Source organism: Octopus sinensis, linkage group LG9, assembly GCF_006345805.1.
Source record: "Octopus sinensis linkage group LG9, ASM634580v1, whole genome shotgun sequence".
NCBI classification, from domain to species: domain Eukaryota; kingdom Metazoa; phylum Mollusca; class Cephalopoda; order Octopoda; family Octopodidae; genus Octopus; species Octopus sinensis.
In genome coordinates, this window is record NC_043005.1 from 45,507,644 (window position 1) to 45,524,788 (window position 17,145).

The 17,145-nt window shown below is 34.4% G+C and overlaps 1 protein-coding gene across 5 annotated transcripts in view; it reads right to left on the bottom strand.

Annotated features, from left to right (window-relative positions):
• The window catches only part of LOC115215516 (zinc finger protein ztf-16-like), a 78,870-nt gene extending 68,345 nt beyond the window's left edge, over positions 1 to 10,525 (bottom strand). The window contains exons 1-2 of one of the 5 annotated variants that reach the window (XM_036505943.1): positions 10,086 to 10,522; positions 7,928 to 8,126 (exon numbers count right to left, since the gene is read on the bottom strand). In XM_036505943.1, the coding sequence (XP_036361836.1) occupies positions 7,928 to 7,941 (14 nt within the window). In that variant the 5' untranslated portion in view covers positions 7,942 to 8,126; positions 10,086 to 10,522. Of the gene's footprint in view, positions 1 to 555; positions 752 to 7,927; positions 9,596 to 10,085 lie in introns of those variants that run through there. The other 4 variants (XM_036505942.1, XM_036505944.1, XM_029784690.2 and 1 more) reach the window with 4 other exon arrangements.
• Positions 10,526 to 17,145: the final 6,620 nt, after the last annotated feature.

Below are 17,145 nucleotides of genomic sequence, written 5' to 3' on the forward strand. Positions count from 1 at the left end.
GTTAACTAGTCCAAACATTATTCAGGTGAAGGTATTTATTAACCAGTAATAATGAAAAGTATCCCGTCGGAGACGGACAGTATTTATATATATATATTGTATGAAAAATGGTTTGAGAAAACTAAAATAATTAAGACGCTTAAAAAGAATTGTTCTTTCATTCTATTGACACATGAAAATAAAGCGTGAAAAAGGTGTAATTTTTAAAGTCATTATCATCATGATTATTGTTGAAAGGTAGAAAGGCAAAGATTCACCCATACACACAATACATATCAGTCAACGAGAAATAAAGGCAACAAACAGACATTAAATCAGTTGTAGGCTCCAATTTCAGATCAAAAGGGGAGTCATTATACTTATTAATATCAGAACATTTGCTAAGGAACAAACACGCAGTCAGTCTTACACGGCAATAAGAAGTGAACCCAAACTTTTGTGCATTCTGAAACATATTTTACCGGTAAGCAAAGGATGAAGGGTTCGATCCTTACAAAGGGTTGTGTGCGTGTGTGTTTCTAAGTTAAAATATATTTCAGTGGTTGGAAATATTACCTGTAAACCTAAAAGTTATTAGATTTTTCCGTCGTCACAGCCAGTCCTCAAAATGTTTTCATATATACAAAAACGAGTATATTCAAAGAGTTGCAAGAATTGTCAGTGATATTTTAGGAGAGAAGAAGAAGGAAAAAACAAAACAAAACAAAACAAGACAAGAAAACAATCTGCTACATTCTTTAGCTGTGACAAAATCAAAACTAGAACTTGAAAGGTATCGCTGAACACTTTACACTTCTGAATTATATTTTAACCTCTCTCTCTCTCTCTCTCTCTCTCTCTCTCTCTCTTACACACACACACACACACACATATATATATACACACACATATGCATGTGCACCTGGTTTATGTATGCACGTGTAAAAAATTAAAGGAACACGCGCGCGTGGGGATCACACAAACACATACACACTAATGCGTGCGCGCGTTCTTCCTCAGAAGTGAGAACTGATACTTGAAAATTGTCTCTAAGACAACGGACAAAACAAGAGAAAATAGTGTTTTATTGTGAACATTAAATCCTTTTCATTGAAATCATATTATATTTCAATAATACTTCAAATTGAATAATAATATTTACTTAGAAAGCTTATTAGACTACACGATAAATGTATAAAAAATGCTATGAACTTATCAACACAACTTCCTTTCTAAATACTTCCTAATATAATTATGATTTTATATTAAAGCTTTTTAAAATAAAAATGTTATACAAAAACATACGCGCATATTAGAGTACATACTCCCCCGTACATATATATATATATATACACACATATATATATATATATATATATATATATATATATATATATATGCACAACAAATATATAAACGTATACACACACACACACACATATATATATATATATATAATATATATATATACACACACATATATATATACACACACACATATATATATATAGTTTATACACATTAAATACATTATACACACAAATTGCGCGCGCGCACACACATACGCACACTCATGCATGCATGCATGTATGTATGTATGTATGTATGTGTGTGTGTGTATGTATGTATGCATGTATGTATATATATATATATATATATATATATATATAATCTATGTATTCGTTTTATACATAAGCACATACATATATTTATATATACAAATTCTGCAAAACAAAAACTAGCTCATAAAGGGTTAAATAAAAAAAAATAATAAATTACCGGAGTTTGAAAAAACTTATAAGTAAAGGAAAATAAGTCAATTCTTTAAAGTTATTTCAGGTAATTGAGTTGATTGGAGTTCTCAAAAGATACTTCTGGAGAAAACTATAAAAATACAACTGCATTTAAAATGGGGGAAAAACCCGAGAGGGGCGTTCCCGTTTCTCTCAATGAAGAAAATATTTATAAATTTGGATTGCTGTTTAACCTCAGGTCAGCCACGATCGAGAAAGTATGCAGATAGATTGATAGTTTGGCCCCAGGCCAGCCACGATCGAACAAATCTGTGATCAAAAGCACTCCAGTGTGACCCATCCTATCTTTTTTTAGACATTATGTAAACCGGATTATTTTTTCCAATGTGTGTCTGTTTAAACACAACAAAGAAGATTTGACTGCTATCTCAAGGATGTTAAGTAGTTGAGAAACTAGATGCAACTCTCAGATCCAGTTTTCCAGATATACGAAACTTTCACCTAATAGGGGACTGTATTCACAGGCATACAATGATTTAGAGTATGGTGTGAAGTATGACTGTTTAGACCCATTTCTTTACTACCCACAAGGGGCTAAACACAGAGAGGACAAACAAGGACAGACAAACGGATTAAGTCGATTACATCGACCTCAGTGCGTAACTGGTACTTATTTGATCGACCCCGAAAGGATGAAAGGCAAAGTCGACCTCGGCGGAATTTGAACTCGGAACGTAGCGACAGACGAAATACGGCTACGCATTTCGCCCGGTGTGCTAACGTTTCTGCCAGCTCGCCGCCTTTTGACTGTTTAGACCCGTCATGGGCAACCTACGGCCCGCGGAACTTAATGAATGGCACGCCTAACGAAAAGCTACCTTGAATTCCTTTAATAATGCGGCTCGCTTATAAGGATGAGCCACGTCTCTTGTGGCCTGCTTCTCGTAAAAGGTCGCCAATGAATGCCTAGTTTAGACATCATATTTTCTCCAGTTTGTTCCTGTACGTCCCTAGGTTCGGATGGTGGTTGCAGTGGTTATGAGCAAAGTGGACTAAGTCAGAGTTCGAACTCATAACCATTGTGTTCATCAACTCTAGGATCTGATCAACGACCATTAATAAACTAAGTAAAGTTAGGGCACCAAGGGAAAGGACTACCATAGCGTGTTTGTCACTTTTCCCATACCATACAAATGGTAAATTATAACGGCTTAAAAGACAAATAAACAAAAAAATTGTTGAAAATAGGCATTTTTTTCTTGTTACCCTAACATTTTAATATTCTTCAGCTATAATTTAGCACGGTTCTGGCTCACAAGAAAATTTAATTTTTAATTTATTAGTTCTCATTTAACACTTATGTTTTGATGTCTTGTCAGTCAATGGAATGGCTAAGGTAGCCCATTAATGGGGGTGTGCTTTGTGTGACCCTGATTTGCACCAATCTCATGCGATGTGCACACATCCCAGTATAGTGGCAGGGCTAATGCGGATAACGATGCCGCTATTTATGGTGTGTATGGGAATGGTAGTGTTCTTAGGATAATGTAGTTGTTATTATTTAGTTCCAGGCTAACCCAGAATGAGCAGACATATATAATCAAAGACACTCTAGCCATAACCACTTAGTTTTTTTTTTTTTCCTCGGGTTGTATATGTTCAGAACAGCTTTATACGTCTTGACCGCCTGTTCTAGAAGATAGGATTAAATGTGAGAAAAAATTTGGTTGCTATTTCAAGTATATAATAGTGTTGGGGATGGCTATATGTAAAAAGAGACTATGTATTGGAGCTTGTAGTAACTGTACATTGGGCTCCTCGCATATTCAAATGATCTTTTATTTTGAGTATTTAGGTGTCACCATTGCCGTGACTTAACTCCAAGTCAAACCTGATCGAACAGACCGAAGATCAAAAGCGTTCTAATCATGACAATATTGTCCTTCTTACAGGCATGTAGGGTTACATGAGCTAACGTCTTTTCTCAGAGTGAGACTAGGATGTAATTTGAAGTTAATTGGCTGCTGTTTCTAACAGGTTGAGGGACCAAGTAAACGTTGTGTATTAGACAAGAGTCCAAGTGATCAATAAGTAATAGTCTATGATAATTCTTAGTGCCCCGTTTTTGTTGAGTTTTGAAGTTTGTTGTGATTTGCTATGGAAAAACTGAAGGTCCAAGCAAGGCTTATAATAACGCGAGATGAATCTAAATGTTGTCAAATACATAATAAATTAACATTATTGATTCTTTTATTAATTTAGATTTGTGAGCAGGGTGACAGGTGTCACGAATCAAGGAAATATGAACAGGAAAGGGTCATAAGATCAGATATAACAATATCGGAAAAGAAAGCAGATATTGAAGTAGCAACTGAATAACCACCCGCAAAACAACCGTTCGCAGTGAATTCAGAACGCATTTTCTATCAGCACAATCTTTCACACTATTCATTAATCATTAATTTACTAATGAGGCTAATGTAATAAACATGTTTAGATAGGTTTTAAAATGTATCTAAACGGCACGTTATTTTCTTCGTCTGACACACACGCATATTTTTTTTAAATGCTTTCCTAGCATGCACCACATCAATATTTAACTGTGCAATATTATAAAGTTAACTTTTCTACAAGGCATGTTCACAATTATACGAAGCTACATATGCAGACAGCTGGAATCTCTCTAATCTAGTGAACAAGTACACACACGCTCATGCGTATATATATATGCATGTGTGTGTGTGTGCATGCGTATTATATACACAGGTGTGTGTTTGTGTGTATGCGTGTGCTCGAAAATATGTGCATGTTTTTTTTTATGTGCATGCGTAACACGTGAATAAATATATTTGAGTGCGTAAGTACACACACACACACACACACACACACAAAATGCACAAACGCACATTCTTGTATAGTCACACATAACATACGTAGATGAACTGAAAAGAATATGTCTTTGGTCAACATATCACATCACTGCAAGTGGTTGTACAGACGTGTAAAAAAAATCTCAGTCAGCAGCACTGACTATTATTACAAGATTACATATGAAGAAAGACATGCTGATAACAAACACAGACCAACAGTTACTACACCCTATTATTCCGTCAATGCAAGCTACTTTCTCTGTTTTCCATTTAAAATACCAAGTTGAAGCCAACTATGTGTATCTCATCAGAACCAGACTTCACTAAATTCTACAACTTATTATTATGATTATTATTATTATTAAAGATCATTGAATGCCGACAGACATAACTATTTATCAATTATATTTAAATCCTTAAAAAGATAAGCGCCGAAGCAAGTTAACCAAATGCAGTAGTGCATGTTGGCTCCACATTTCCCTTAGGCTATTTCAGACAGATCTCTAGTAAAATAAATAATCCCACTTGTTAATAACCAGATAGGTGGTAGTAGCTGATGCGAATTTTCCACTAAATACCAATGCACTGCTTTTCACTGACTACTAACTTACTGTAAGCTATTGCATAAGAAACTCGATGTTAAAAGTCTAAACACGAGAAAAGCAAGCAGCTGTTATGAAACTCAATTGCTAAAAATATCGTGTGAATTATTACGGTTTAAAAACAATAGATAAATTTTAAGTGTAAGCATTTAGAAAAATAAAATAATAGATTAAGACATAAAACCAACTTAAAAAAGCAAAAATTGCTGATGTAGACGGGGAGAGGGTTAGTAAAGTTGAATTGCAGGTCTTACAGTAGTGGTAACTTGTATATTAATGAAATGAGAGTTCCCATGCAACCGATTACTAACTAAAGTTTAATCAGTTAACTGGTGCATACAGATGTCTGCAATCAACACAGCAAAACAAACTTTATATTAAATAACAATATTTTCTACTGCTTCCATACACTAAATGGATATGATATAAGGGGGATACGTTAACAGATCCAACAGCAATGGACTGATTTTATATATATATATATATATATATATATATATATATATATATATATATACTGTTTCAAGCATTCCCTTTAAGTTAGATACATCTGGCTTTTAGCTAAGTCCAAAGACAAATCGGAACTAAATTTATCCTAAATTCCTCGAATTACAGAAATAGCTAGACAGTAAGGAGTTGATCAGCTGAAAGGAAAGGGTGGGGGGAGTCTTATTTCCACTATCGAATAAACAGTCTAAGAAGTAACTTATACAAATTACAACAATCTAATAGGAATGTTAACTCTTAATCATAACTCATTTACCATAAATAATAGAGAGAAAAAGAAAATGAATGAGATAATTAGTCAACTATATTTTTCTTAACGTTTAAATTCTTGCAACTCGTAAAAGGAACTCAATCTATTATCGATTAACTCTAAAGATTAATAACAAACTGAGAGAGACGTTTTAAATTTTAAGAAACACGATCCAGAACTATTTCCAAAACTGTTTGAGAAAAAAGTTTGTTGAAAAGGTCCGGCATATGCCATACTGCAACTGCTTTTTATAGAAACACGTAGTAAAATAGAGATCTGGGAGAGAACTGGGATAAGAACTAATATAATAGTGACTTTATTAATCTAAATAAACTTCGAAGCACTTGAAAACGTAATTAATCTAAAAGATAGAATTTTTCCGTACATCGACCTCACCGCTCCGCCAAAAATTATCACAGGTCAAAGTGACCTAGAATGGCTTTCATAATAGATTACAAAAGCAGGAAGTTGTATATAAATATATTCTCAATTTATCTTTTTAAAAACAGGTTCTCTTCAGAAAAAAAAAAAAAAGATTTGAAAAAAGCAAAATAGAAGAATACAAGAAAGGCGAAGTGGGTGAATTTTTATGAAGAAACCAGAAGCAGATAAATCCGACAGATCACAGACAGCCGCCAACAATTGGATTCGCTAGGGTGTCTGGCAACACATGCAACATCAGAGAAGTTGTTAGGAAGACAACGAATAATATAGGTCACACTCATCCATCTTCACCACTGACTCCAATTAGAGAGAGAGAGAGAGAGAGAGAGAGAGAGAGAGAGAGAAAGAAAGAGAGAGAGAGAGAGCAAATGAGAAAGAGAGAGGAAGGATAACAAGTGTCTGACTGAAGAGAATGAGAGAGGAGTAACAAGTGTTTGTGATATAGAAATTCTTGTGAAATTGGTACTCTTTTACGAAAAGGGGTCCTGCGACGTGATTAGCAATAGATATATCGGTTTGAACCTTAGAAATCAAGGCAATGCGAATTTTAAATGTTACCATCTGTTAAGTGTTCTGCGTGGCGAAGAATATAAACAAACCTTAAAACGACCAATAAGGGAAAGGCTCAAATTAGAACTATGCACAATATGAAACAACAGCGAAGCAGAAGTAAACACATCCAAGAATAAGACAAATATTTAGAGAAATTTTATCCCAATTATTCAGGTTAGCTGTTTGAAAGCTATGTTAATAGGAATTCCGACAAATATAAAATAATGTCAAAATCATAAAAAGAGAATCCAAAAGCTACAGAGGGTAATTATTCGAACATCCTAGATTTGTTTATAATCTAGGATGAAAACCAGGTTGTGTTGTCAGGGATAAACAAAATAATCTGATTAGTGGTGGTGGCCAGGCAAAAGTTAACACTTTTGCACTTTCTGTTGATAGTGCTCTCTGTTCAACCACCACCTAACTAAACGAAAAAAAAATTGACATGCTTCATGCGACCCGCTAATATAGCATACTATCAGACATGTCATAAAACCTGGTTTTCCGTTTTATTCGATTTTCCTCTATCTCCAAACTAGGTTGGTAAGTCTGTTCATAGAATATTTAGCAGAAGAACTTAGTCTAATGTCCTTTTCTTTGCACTAAATAGTATTCAAGGTGAGAAAAATTAGGCGACATGAGGTCAACAGAGTACTTAAGAGAACCTGGCACACACACACACACCGCCACACACACGCATGTTTAACGTGTGTGTGTAGGACATTTCTTTCAAAGACTGAATTATCACACAAAGCATTTTTTTTTACGACAAACTGCTAATAACAAAAATAAAAAAACAATAAAGCAGAAAATAATCATTCTTTTCTTTGTATTACTGTTTTATTGAAAAGCAACATGGCTTTTCAGACATACCATGTATTCTTTCTCTGCAGGGCATTGGCATTACATACGAGATCTGGGCCGACAGCCTTAATTAAACATATAACGAAATAAAAAGTAAATAATTACCGGTAAAGGCTCATTTTCACCCCTTGTTTAGGGCTAAACTGACGAGAGGCGACGATTTGTAAGGTTCACATTAGGAATCATTCCAACAGGTAGGGTTGAACACAACTCCGGGTGGGTGGAGCACACCAAAGGAGGGGGCCTTAAGGTCCGTAATGGCAGTCACAGGGGGCGGAGACACTATTTACAGTACCATCACACACTGAAAAACCAATAATTATCCAGACGTATACTACAGAGCAGATCACCGAGCATTTAAATAATTTATGGATTTTTAAGAATTCGGAGACATCAAAATTTGAAAGGCAGACGTGAATGGCAAAATTCAGCCAAATTTCGAATTGAAAACATTGCGTTGATTCATTTGTAATTTTCTTTAATCCAGTTGAAATGTTTTAGTTATCTTAAGAATAACGAGCATATATATACATATATATATATATTCTTGGCAGGTTTGGTCGATTCTTTTGTCTTTCTTCAAAGATCAATTTACAAGAAGGTTGTTGAACGAGAGATGTTTCTGTTGAATATACAAAATAAAATTTTAGTCGGATAATAGGAGATCCTAGAAATCATCGTGATATACTTTTCTTAAGGCAAAATAAGGCTGAATATCTTTTTCAAAAATATATATATAAGGGTATTCTTAATCGAACAGGTTATTTCAAGAGCTAGCAATCAGTTCTTATTCATTGCTAGAAAATAAATACCTGTATCCGAAAAAATGCGTGCGTGTTCTGAAAGATTTGTAAACAAACAGTGTTCCAGACAGAGGGGTGGTGGAGTTACAGACGGTAGACGTGAAAGGGGAAACCGCTTTGAAATTGGAGTAGATTTGTTGTTTAGCCCAGTCAGCCGTGAATGAGTTGACCTATGATCAACGGCGTTCTGACCATGACCACCCCGTATTATTTTCAGACATTGTATATCTAGGACTGCGTTGTCCAATGTGTTCTTCTTTGTTTAATACGGTAGGGTATGCTTAGAGGGGAATTTGGGTGCTATTTCTAGCACGTCGACCGACCAGGGTGGAAATAGTTAATAAGACTAAAAACGACCCGAGCCATTTTAGAAGGACAGAGTAAATGTGTATGTAACTAAAGCATTTTTAGATTTGCTCGACATCAACATGTGGGTTTGTGTACATCTGCTCGTACGTCTGAATAAGCGGGAGACCCCAAAGGAGAACCCCTCGTATCGATTAAAAAAAAAAACAAGGTCAGTCAGTTGCGTGTGTGTGTGTGTGTGTTCGTATGCATATATGTGTGTGTGAGAGTGTGTATAGTAGACACTGAAAGAAATGAGATAAAGAAAACACAGCGTGTGAGTGTGAGAGAGAATTCCTAACAGAAGTTCCAACGATAATCCCAGTCGATGTTGCCGTGTAATAAAGCATTGGTGAGAACCTGAATCCGTGGTGCAGATATCCTTAAGGGGGGCAGCCAGCTCCGCCCGTCGGGCTCAGACACTGTGACGTCATAACGCCGTCAGCGCCATCTTGGTTAACAGCAATTGGACTGTGGCAGTTGAATTGCTGGTGTGCAGCAAGTGCTCGCTCTTTCTCACTCTCTCTCTCACTCACTCACTCAACTGCCGCCAGTACAACTTCACTATACTACTAATACGCTACTAGCAAAAATAACTGCTACATTAGTAGCAGTAGTAAAGAATAGCCACTGTATTCTTTCGTGCAAGAGAACCTGAGCACTTTTTTTTTAAAATTATTTCCTCAAAAAAAAAAAAAAACCGTCTTCAACAACAGAGTGGTTACACACGTCCGATCAATTTGTATATAAAAAAAAAGTGTAATCGCATCGCTGTGTGGAGAGATAAGAATCTAACAAGGAAACACTTGTTTTAAGAAAGACATGTATTCTCGGCTACTAAGTAAAAATTAATTGATTACATACCAGACTTGTTGACATGAGTTTTGTTCTTTTTTTTTTCCTTTAAACCTAAGCTAATTAATTAGTAGTGCTTGGCTGGTTGCTTTGGTATTCTATAACAATAACTATAGATTGTTATAACTACCTTAATGCTGGTTTGTTGTTCTTTGTATATATAACTATTACACGGGCTTTTCAGTGAGACAAAATAATATCACACACAGCCGGTCGTTTTCATACAAACATTTAAAAACAAAAATAGTAATTTTACTTACCTGTCCATTGTCAATATTCTCCAATGCAGAGGATTAAGGAAAATAGTCCTGAGATGGAATGATTTACGAAAAAAAAAAAATGCCCCCGACCCTGCCGGTAAATATCAACACCCTTTTAAAGCATGTGGGGTTGCAGGTTATAGAAAGACATGTATGTATATATACATACATATATATATATATATGTATATATATAACTTAATCAACAAATAAAGGCGTCGCCGTCATTTTAGGGGAAGGGAGAGAACTCCACCCACATTGTGTAGGAAGCAGACAGTTCTACCCTGGTTAAACTAAATCTGTATCAGGCTGTTTTCTGAAAGGCTTTCACTAGAAAATTGACAGGGTACTACTTGCCGATGAAATGTGCCTACCAGTTAGCTAAAGCACAACTATCTTCTCTATCTGTTAAGCTACACTGATGCAACTTACAAATCTTACTTGAGTTATAAATTTAATTGAAATCATTTTTTTTTCTTATTTTATAATATTTTTCTTGCTAATTTCCTTCTCGTTATCATTAATTTATACCAAATACGTAATAGCTAAGAAATGGGAGGAGCATAAAACAAGTACTACTTTTTTCTTCCTCCCCTTTAAATTTTTAATCAGGATATCTAATTCTCAATTAATGGTTATTTCTTTATTTCTGTTTTGTTTCTTTCTAAGCTAATTTTTAAGATGGAGAGGTAATAATAAAGGTGCTACCCACCACCTTTCTGGATGCTTCCATCTACTACTTAACTGTTCACATAAAACAATAATGGAATAAATATGTACCCATAAAATCTTATCTAGTAGATAAATATTCATTTCCATATAGATACTGAAATATCCTAACACATTTTTCAATTTCTTCAAGTATTTTTACAATATATATTTCAAGTTTTTCTACCTTTAACACCTACGCATACACACACATATATATTAAAAGAATTATTTTTAATTTAGAAGTAGAATTTCATCAATTAGAAGTATATTCACATTGAGTTAAAAACAATAACTTGGTTATAATTTGCATCACGCTACATAAAAAAAAGCCTTTATTAAAAAAAAAACTTGTGAAAAATATGTAACATTTTCAAGTTTAAATAACTTGTTTAGTAAAGAAAGGTGACAACTTCTAGCAATATTTAGTTATATAGCTGATGTATGATTGTACATAAACCTCTATCAATCCACAAAGAATCACATACTACAGGTGATTGAAAGTAATTATAATACCTTGATGTGTCTATGTGTATAGCTTGTGGTAATTTTACATTAGTTCTAAAATACTAATGAGCCTATATTATGATAATTGTCTGTTGGTTAATATTTTTCTCTTTTCTAAAGGAATTTTTGTATGTAGTGATACTAAATTTAGTTTCCAACATAATAAATGGTAAACAGATTTAAAGCAAATACAAAAGAGCTTGCAGACTAAATGTAAATGCTTTCATATTATAAATGGTGGGTTTGAATATTGTAAAATATTTCTGTGAATAGTATGCTTATAAAATATTTTTTAAATATTGATTTTTTAATTTTAGGTCATTGCACAAGGAAAAGAAGAACGCATGAGACTTTTACAAAGAAAAAAAATTTAGCATCAGAAGATGGATAGAAATTTCTTATTTATTTTATGCTTTATATATTTTAATGTTTTTTTTTTAAATATCTTCTTCATATCAATGTGAATTGTATTAAACAGATATAGTTAATCACCAGTTTCCATGTCATGATAAGAGGATTGAAGGGGGGAAAAAAAAGCCAGGAATCTCTCCGCCATCTCATTCTGCCATTGCAAAACTGAATTATTAATTCGCCATGATTGAAAGGCTAATGAAAATTATTAACATCAGCATATAATGAACATCATTTGAATGCTATGACGAGTAAAAATCACAGCACTAAATCTATTACATAAATATACAGGAATATTTCTAAAGTTATAACCGCTAGTTCAGTAATTTTTTCTTATTAACAGAGATGTTAAGTTTCCATTAGCTATATCTTTAACTATAAAAAAGAAGATTAGATAATATTTCAAATATGTGTTTTAAATAAACATAATAATAAAAAAAAAAACATACAAGAAGAAAATCTACAAAGCATTGAATGAGGTTAAATACATTTGTTCACCACCTACATGATTTGTATACCACCAGTATTATAACAATAAAAATGCTTTGTGCTTTCACATGTGAAAAACATTTTAAGTTAAGATTATTATAAGACTGTATAATATCTACAAAACAATTCTCTACTGTTGGGAATATTCTTTAAGGTTATTTTTAGTCATCTTCTACATAGACACATGCATTGACTAGTATACACAATTAATTTTCCTAGTAATTACATGCATCATTATAATTTAACTTGAAAATAATCAAAGAAAACTAATGTTAGTCTGCTTCAAATATAGACAAGGCAGTAAAAGTAAAGAAGGGAGATTTGTTGCTATGCCTTGAACAGAATAAATATCTACAATTTCAAATATAGATATTCTTTATAGATTGAAGGGTTCTTCTTGGAAGGATATTTTGACTGTAATCTATAAATACAGTAAAATGATTAAAAAGTGAGAATTAAATGAGGTGAAATCTATAAATACAGATTTTACTTAATTTAATTCTCACTCTTCAATCATTTTACTATAAGAACTTTAAGAACTCAATATAATTCACACATACCATTTGATTTTATGACACTCTGTAAGTTAGAACTAAAACTTTTGATATTTCTGTCTTTCATTTCCCCTCCTGCAAATTTGAAACTTCAGACCAAGTCAAAAGAAATAGATACTTGATTTGAGCATGAAGAGCAAAGTTCAAATTCTATCAATTTATTCTGTTCTTCTGGCTTCTTTCTTTAAGAATATTAACATTTGAAAAGAGAATGTTAAGGAGCATAAGATAAACGCTTAAAAAAATGCTTAGGCCATAATGCAGTTTTGATTCTTGGTTACTAACGACAACAAGAAATGCATCAATGTTAAAATAGCTCATGTGAAACAGCAGATTTAAACAAATAATCTACAGACAGATGCATTATCCACTGGGCCATTTTGCTACATTTACTGTAGAATAAAATAAATAATAAAAAGTAATGTAGATATACAAATCATTCTTGTTTGTTTCATGGTGACACAACTGATCCATAATGTCAGTGAACACTGTAGAGTAAAAGATAAGCTCTTGACATTTCAAAGAATGTATTGGTAAAATGACGAAGTGGATAAGGTACTGGACTGCTGACCCATGGGTCATGAATTCAAATATGCTGCTAGTGTTTAGTTGTGTGTTCTGGAATAAAACCATTAAATGATAGCTTGTCTCAGTTTCCTTAGTTCTTGAGCTATGGAAACTATACTTTAGAAACTGTACTTTAGAAATAGTTATCAATCACAGACCTCTTGACTACCAACTGCAACATAATTTAGAATTAATAAGCTGCTTTTTGCCTAAATCTTTTACTAGTTTTAAGCTAATAGGTTGCTGTCATGTTGGAATGCCCACTTCCAAAGGGTTTGGTCACTCAACACAATCCCAATACTTACTTTTGAGCCTCAGCAGAGGATGAACTGCAAAGAGAGCCAGGCATAAAGGGAGGCAATCGTGATAGCTTGAACTAACCTTTCTATTATATAGGCACAAGGCCTGATATTTGTGGGGAGGGGGCTAGTCAGTTACATCAATCCCAGTGCTCAACTGGTGTTCATTTTATCGACCCTGAAAGGTCGAAAGGTAAAGTTGACCTCGGCGGAATTTGAACTCAGAACTAAAGCGAGATGAAATGCTGCAAAGTATTTTGTCTGGAATGCTAACATTTCTACCATCTTGCTGCCTTAACAGCTTGAAATAATAAAAGGGCTTGCTGTTTGATACATTTTTTTTGCCTTCCCAAACCATGATATACCTGTAGGTGTATATATAAATGTGTGTGTGTGAGTGTGCGTGTGTTTGTGTATGTGTTTGTCTGTGTGTGTATTGTACAGTATATACAGGGTGGCCCAAATGTAAGTTTACATTTATTCAACTATCTCTTTCGCATTCATATATTAATAGTTTAGATCTTATTTTATAAAAATATATGGAACCATTATTCTATGCTAATTTAGTTAATTTTGTCAAGCTCCCTTTTCAGTTTGTAAGATAGAATTTTATTTGTAATAAAATATTTTAAAAGAAATTTAAAGTGCCTACTTGATAACTGTAAACCTACTTTTGGGCCACTCAGTAAATATATATATCATCTTTATCATTCAACATCTCTTGTGTAAGACAGTTTGACTAGGACTGGTAAGCCAGAGCTTCACCAGGCTCCAGTCGTCCATCTTGGCTTGGTTTCTATGACTGGATGCCCTTCCTAATGCCAACAACTTTCAAGAGTGTACTGGGTGCCTTTTACATATCACTGGCAATAACCACAATTCACTTAGCTTGACATTTCTTCTCAAGTACAGCAAATCACCACACACACACACACACACACAATTCAAATAATAAGGAGACAAAGAAATTCTTTAACTCATCTTTAATAATTCATTACAATTGTTTCTGTAACAACTCTGCTTGCAATGCCAGTTTACACAAAAATCCAAAGTGGAAATTTATGTAATGTTTGTGGTTATAGACATTAGAGTGGCACTTCATCAGATTTGCATCAAAGGTGAACCTTTATATATATATATGTGTGTGTGTATGTATATATATGTATAGGCTATAGTAGAAGACACTTGCCCAAGGTGCCACACAGTGGGACTGAACAGGGAACCATGTGGTTCGTAAGTAAGCTACTTACCACGCAGCCACTCCCATGCCTATATATATTATATTTATATATTTATATATATATATACATAAATGTACATATATATATATATATATCACGTGATCACATGACCGACTAGGCTATCAGATGTTGCTACGCATCGCTGGTCACAATGCGCTTCGCCTTGTTTTAGCCTTCAAATGACACCACCCTACTGGATAAGCAAGCAGGCCTACAGAAGAAAGAGTGAGAGAAAGTTATGTCGAAAGAGTACAGCAAAGATCGCCACCATCCCCTGCCGGAGCCTCGTGGAGCTTTAGGTGTTTTAGCTCAATAAACACTAACAATGCCCGGTCTGGGAATCGAAACCGTGATCCTACGACCGCTGCCCTAACCACTGAGCCATTGCGCCTCCACACATGCAGACACACACACATATATATGTATGTATGTATGTATGCATGCATTTATGTATATGCATATAGTGAAGGCAAATGGCTTAGTGATTAAGGGTACATGTGTCTGTAACTCTTAACACCCTCACATCATACCATCCAAGAGACATAGCTCCTAACCTAATCCCCTGGCCCTTTTTTGTTTCACCACCTTTTCCACAGCAGCCACTGACCAGTTGTGTTAATCCACCTCCAACAATAGAGAGCAGTTACTATATTCCCTTTCATATCAACTAACTCTGATGAGTGAAAGGTTGTATAATCAGATTGTTGCCTAACACTCCATGGTATCCATTGCATGAAACCGATTGGTTAAGATCAGCTATGATGGATATATAATGCCATACATTTCAGATAATATATATATATATATATATATATATATACTAGCAGTTATACCCGTCGTTCATCGGATAATTACTTTTACTCTTTCTCAGGAGTCACATTCAAAGTATTATTATATATATAATAGATTTCTCAATGGGGATTTCAGGGAAGAGTTTCAGGGAGTCGCTGGCGATGTATCGTGATGATCAAAAATCCGGCCTGCTAAAATTTGGTTAAAGTGATTCAAACTGCAAACTCAACGCAAAATGGTCACGTTTAATTCAAAGCGTTAAAAATGTTATGAAAACAATTGGTATGTTTTCACAAAGTCCAAACGATTAATATGAAAAAACCCTCCAGGCTACATCCCGAAAATTTATTTTGTTGCCGAATTTCTACAATGTGTACGGCGATTCGTTTTTATATCTTGATTTTTTATTTTTAATGCAATTTACGCATTCTTGCACGCGTGGTGAACACAGTTCACGTCAAGCAGCTGACTGACTAAAGTTCACTATTCAATGCATGGGATAAGGCCTAAACAAACACATTATCGATTTTTGCACTTGCGAGATGAATTTCGGAACAAAAATAGCGCAGTTCAATTTTCGTTCGCCTAAACTTTAAGTGACCCATTTTTGGTGGTTCTACAATTTGTTGGCTAGGAGGAGATGTGCCGGGAAGTTAAACACACAGACACACACACAGATACACACAGACACAGAAGTTGAGTTATATATATATATATATCTTGTCCTCTGTACCATATGTCTCCATCTCTATCTCCTTCTCATCAAAGGCTTCATTAAGAACACCTCAAAATTTCTGTCCTTTTGATGGATCCAAAGGATTCAAAGCTCGTTATGACCTGCCAGTACAGCTGCTGCTGCTGGATGCTGGATCATATCTATATAATCATTCATATAATATTTTATGCAATGGTATCATATAGAAAACTCATATATATATATATGGGTTGGAAGCAATGGCAGTTTAGGTGGCTTAGGTATTCTTTTAGCAGAGAAATGGGTGGGCAATGGGATTGAGGTAGTCAGGATGTATGATAGAATTATTAAGCTAAGATTAGAAATGTTTAATGTAACAGTGTCCTTTATTTCTGCATATGTTCTACATGCAGACTCACAGATATTCAGGAAGAAACAGGGACAAACATGTGCTTGTGAATGCAAAGTCTTTCCCTGGTAAAGAATGTACAACTCAACATAGGTTAGTGGTTAGGGATTTCAGACTTTAGACAAGAAGGATCCCTAGACACAAACCGATATGGAAAAGGAGGTTATAGAAGCTCAAGGATTTTTCAAATGGGCAGAGATTTAGAGATATTCTTAATGAAGCCTTTGATGAGAAGGAAGTACAGATGAAGATATGTGGCATAACGAACATCTGGAAGTTCTTATCGGATAATCCACTGAAGACAACAGACCAAGTCTGTGATTGGAGCAAAGCTCAAGGGTGATGTGGTGGTGGAACAATGAGGTTTACAGGGTCATAAAGAAGAAGAG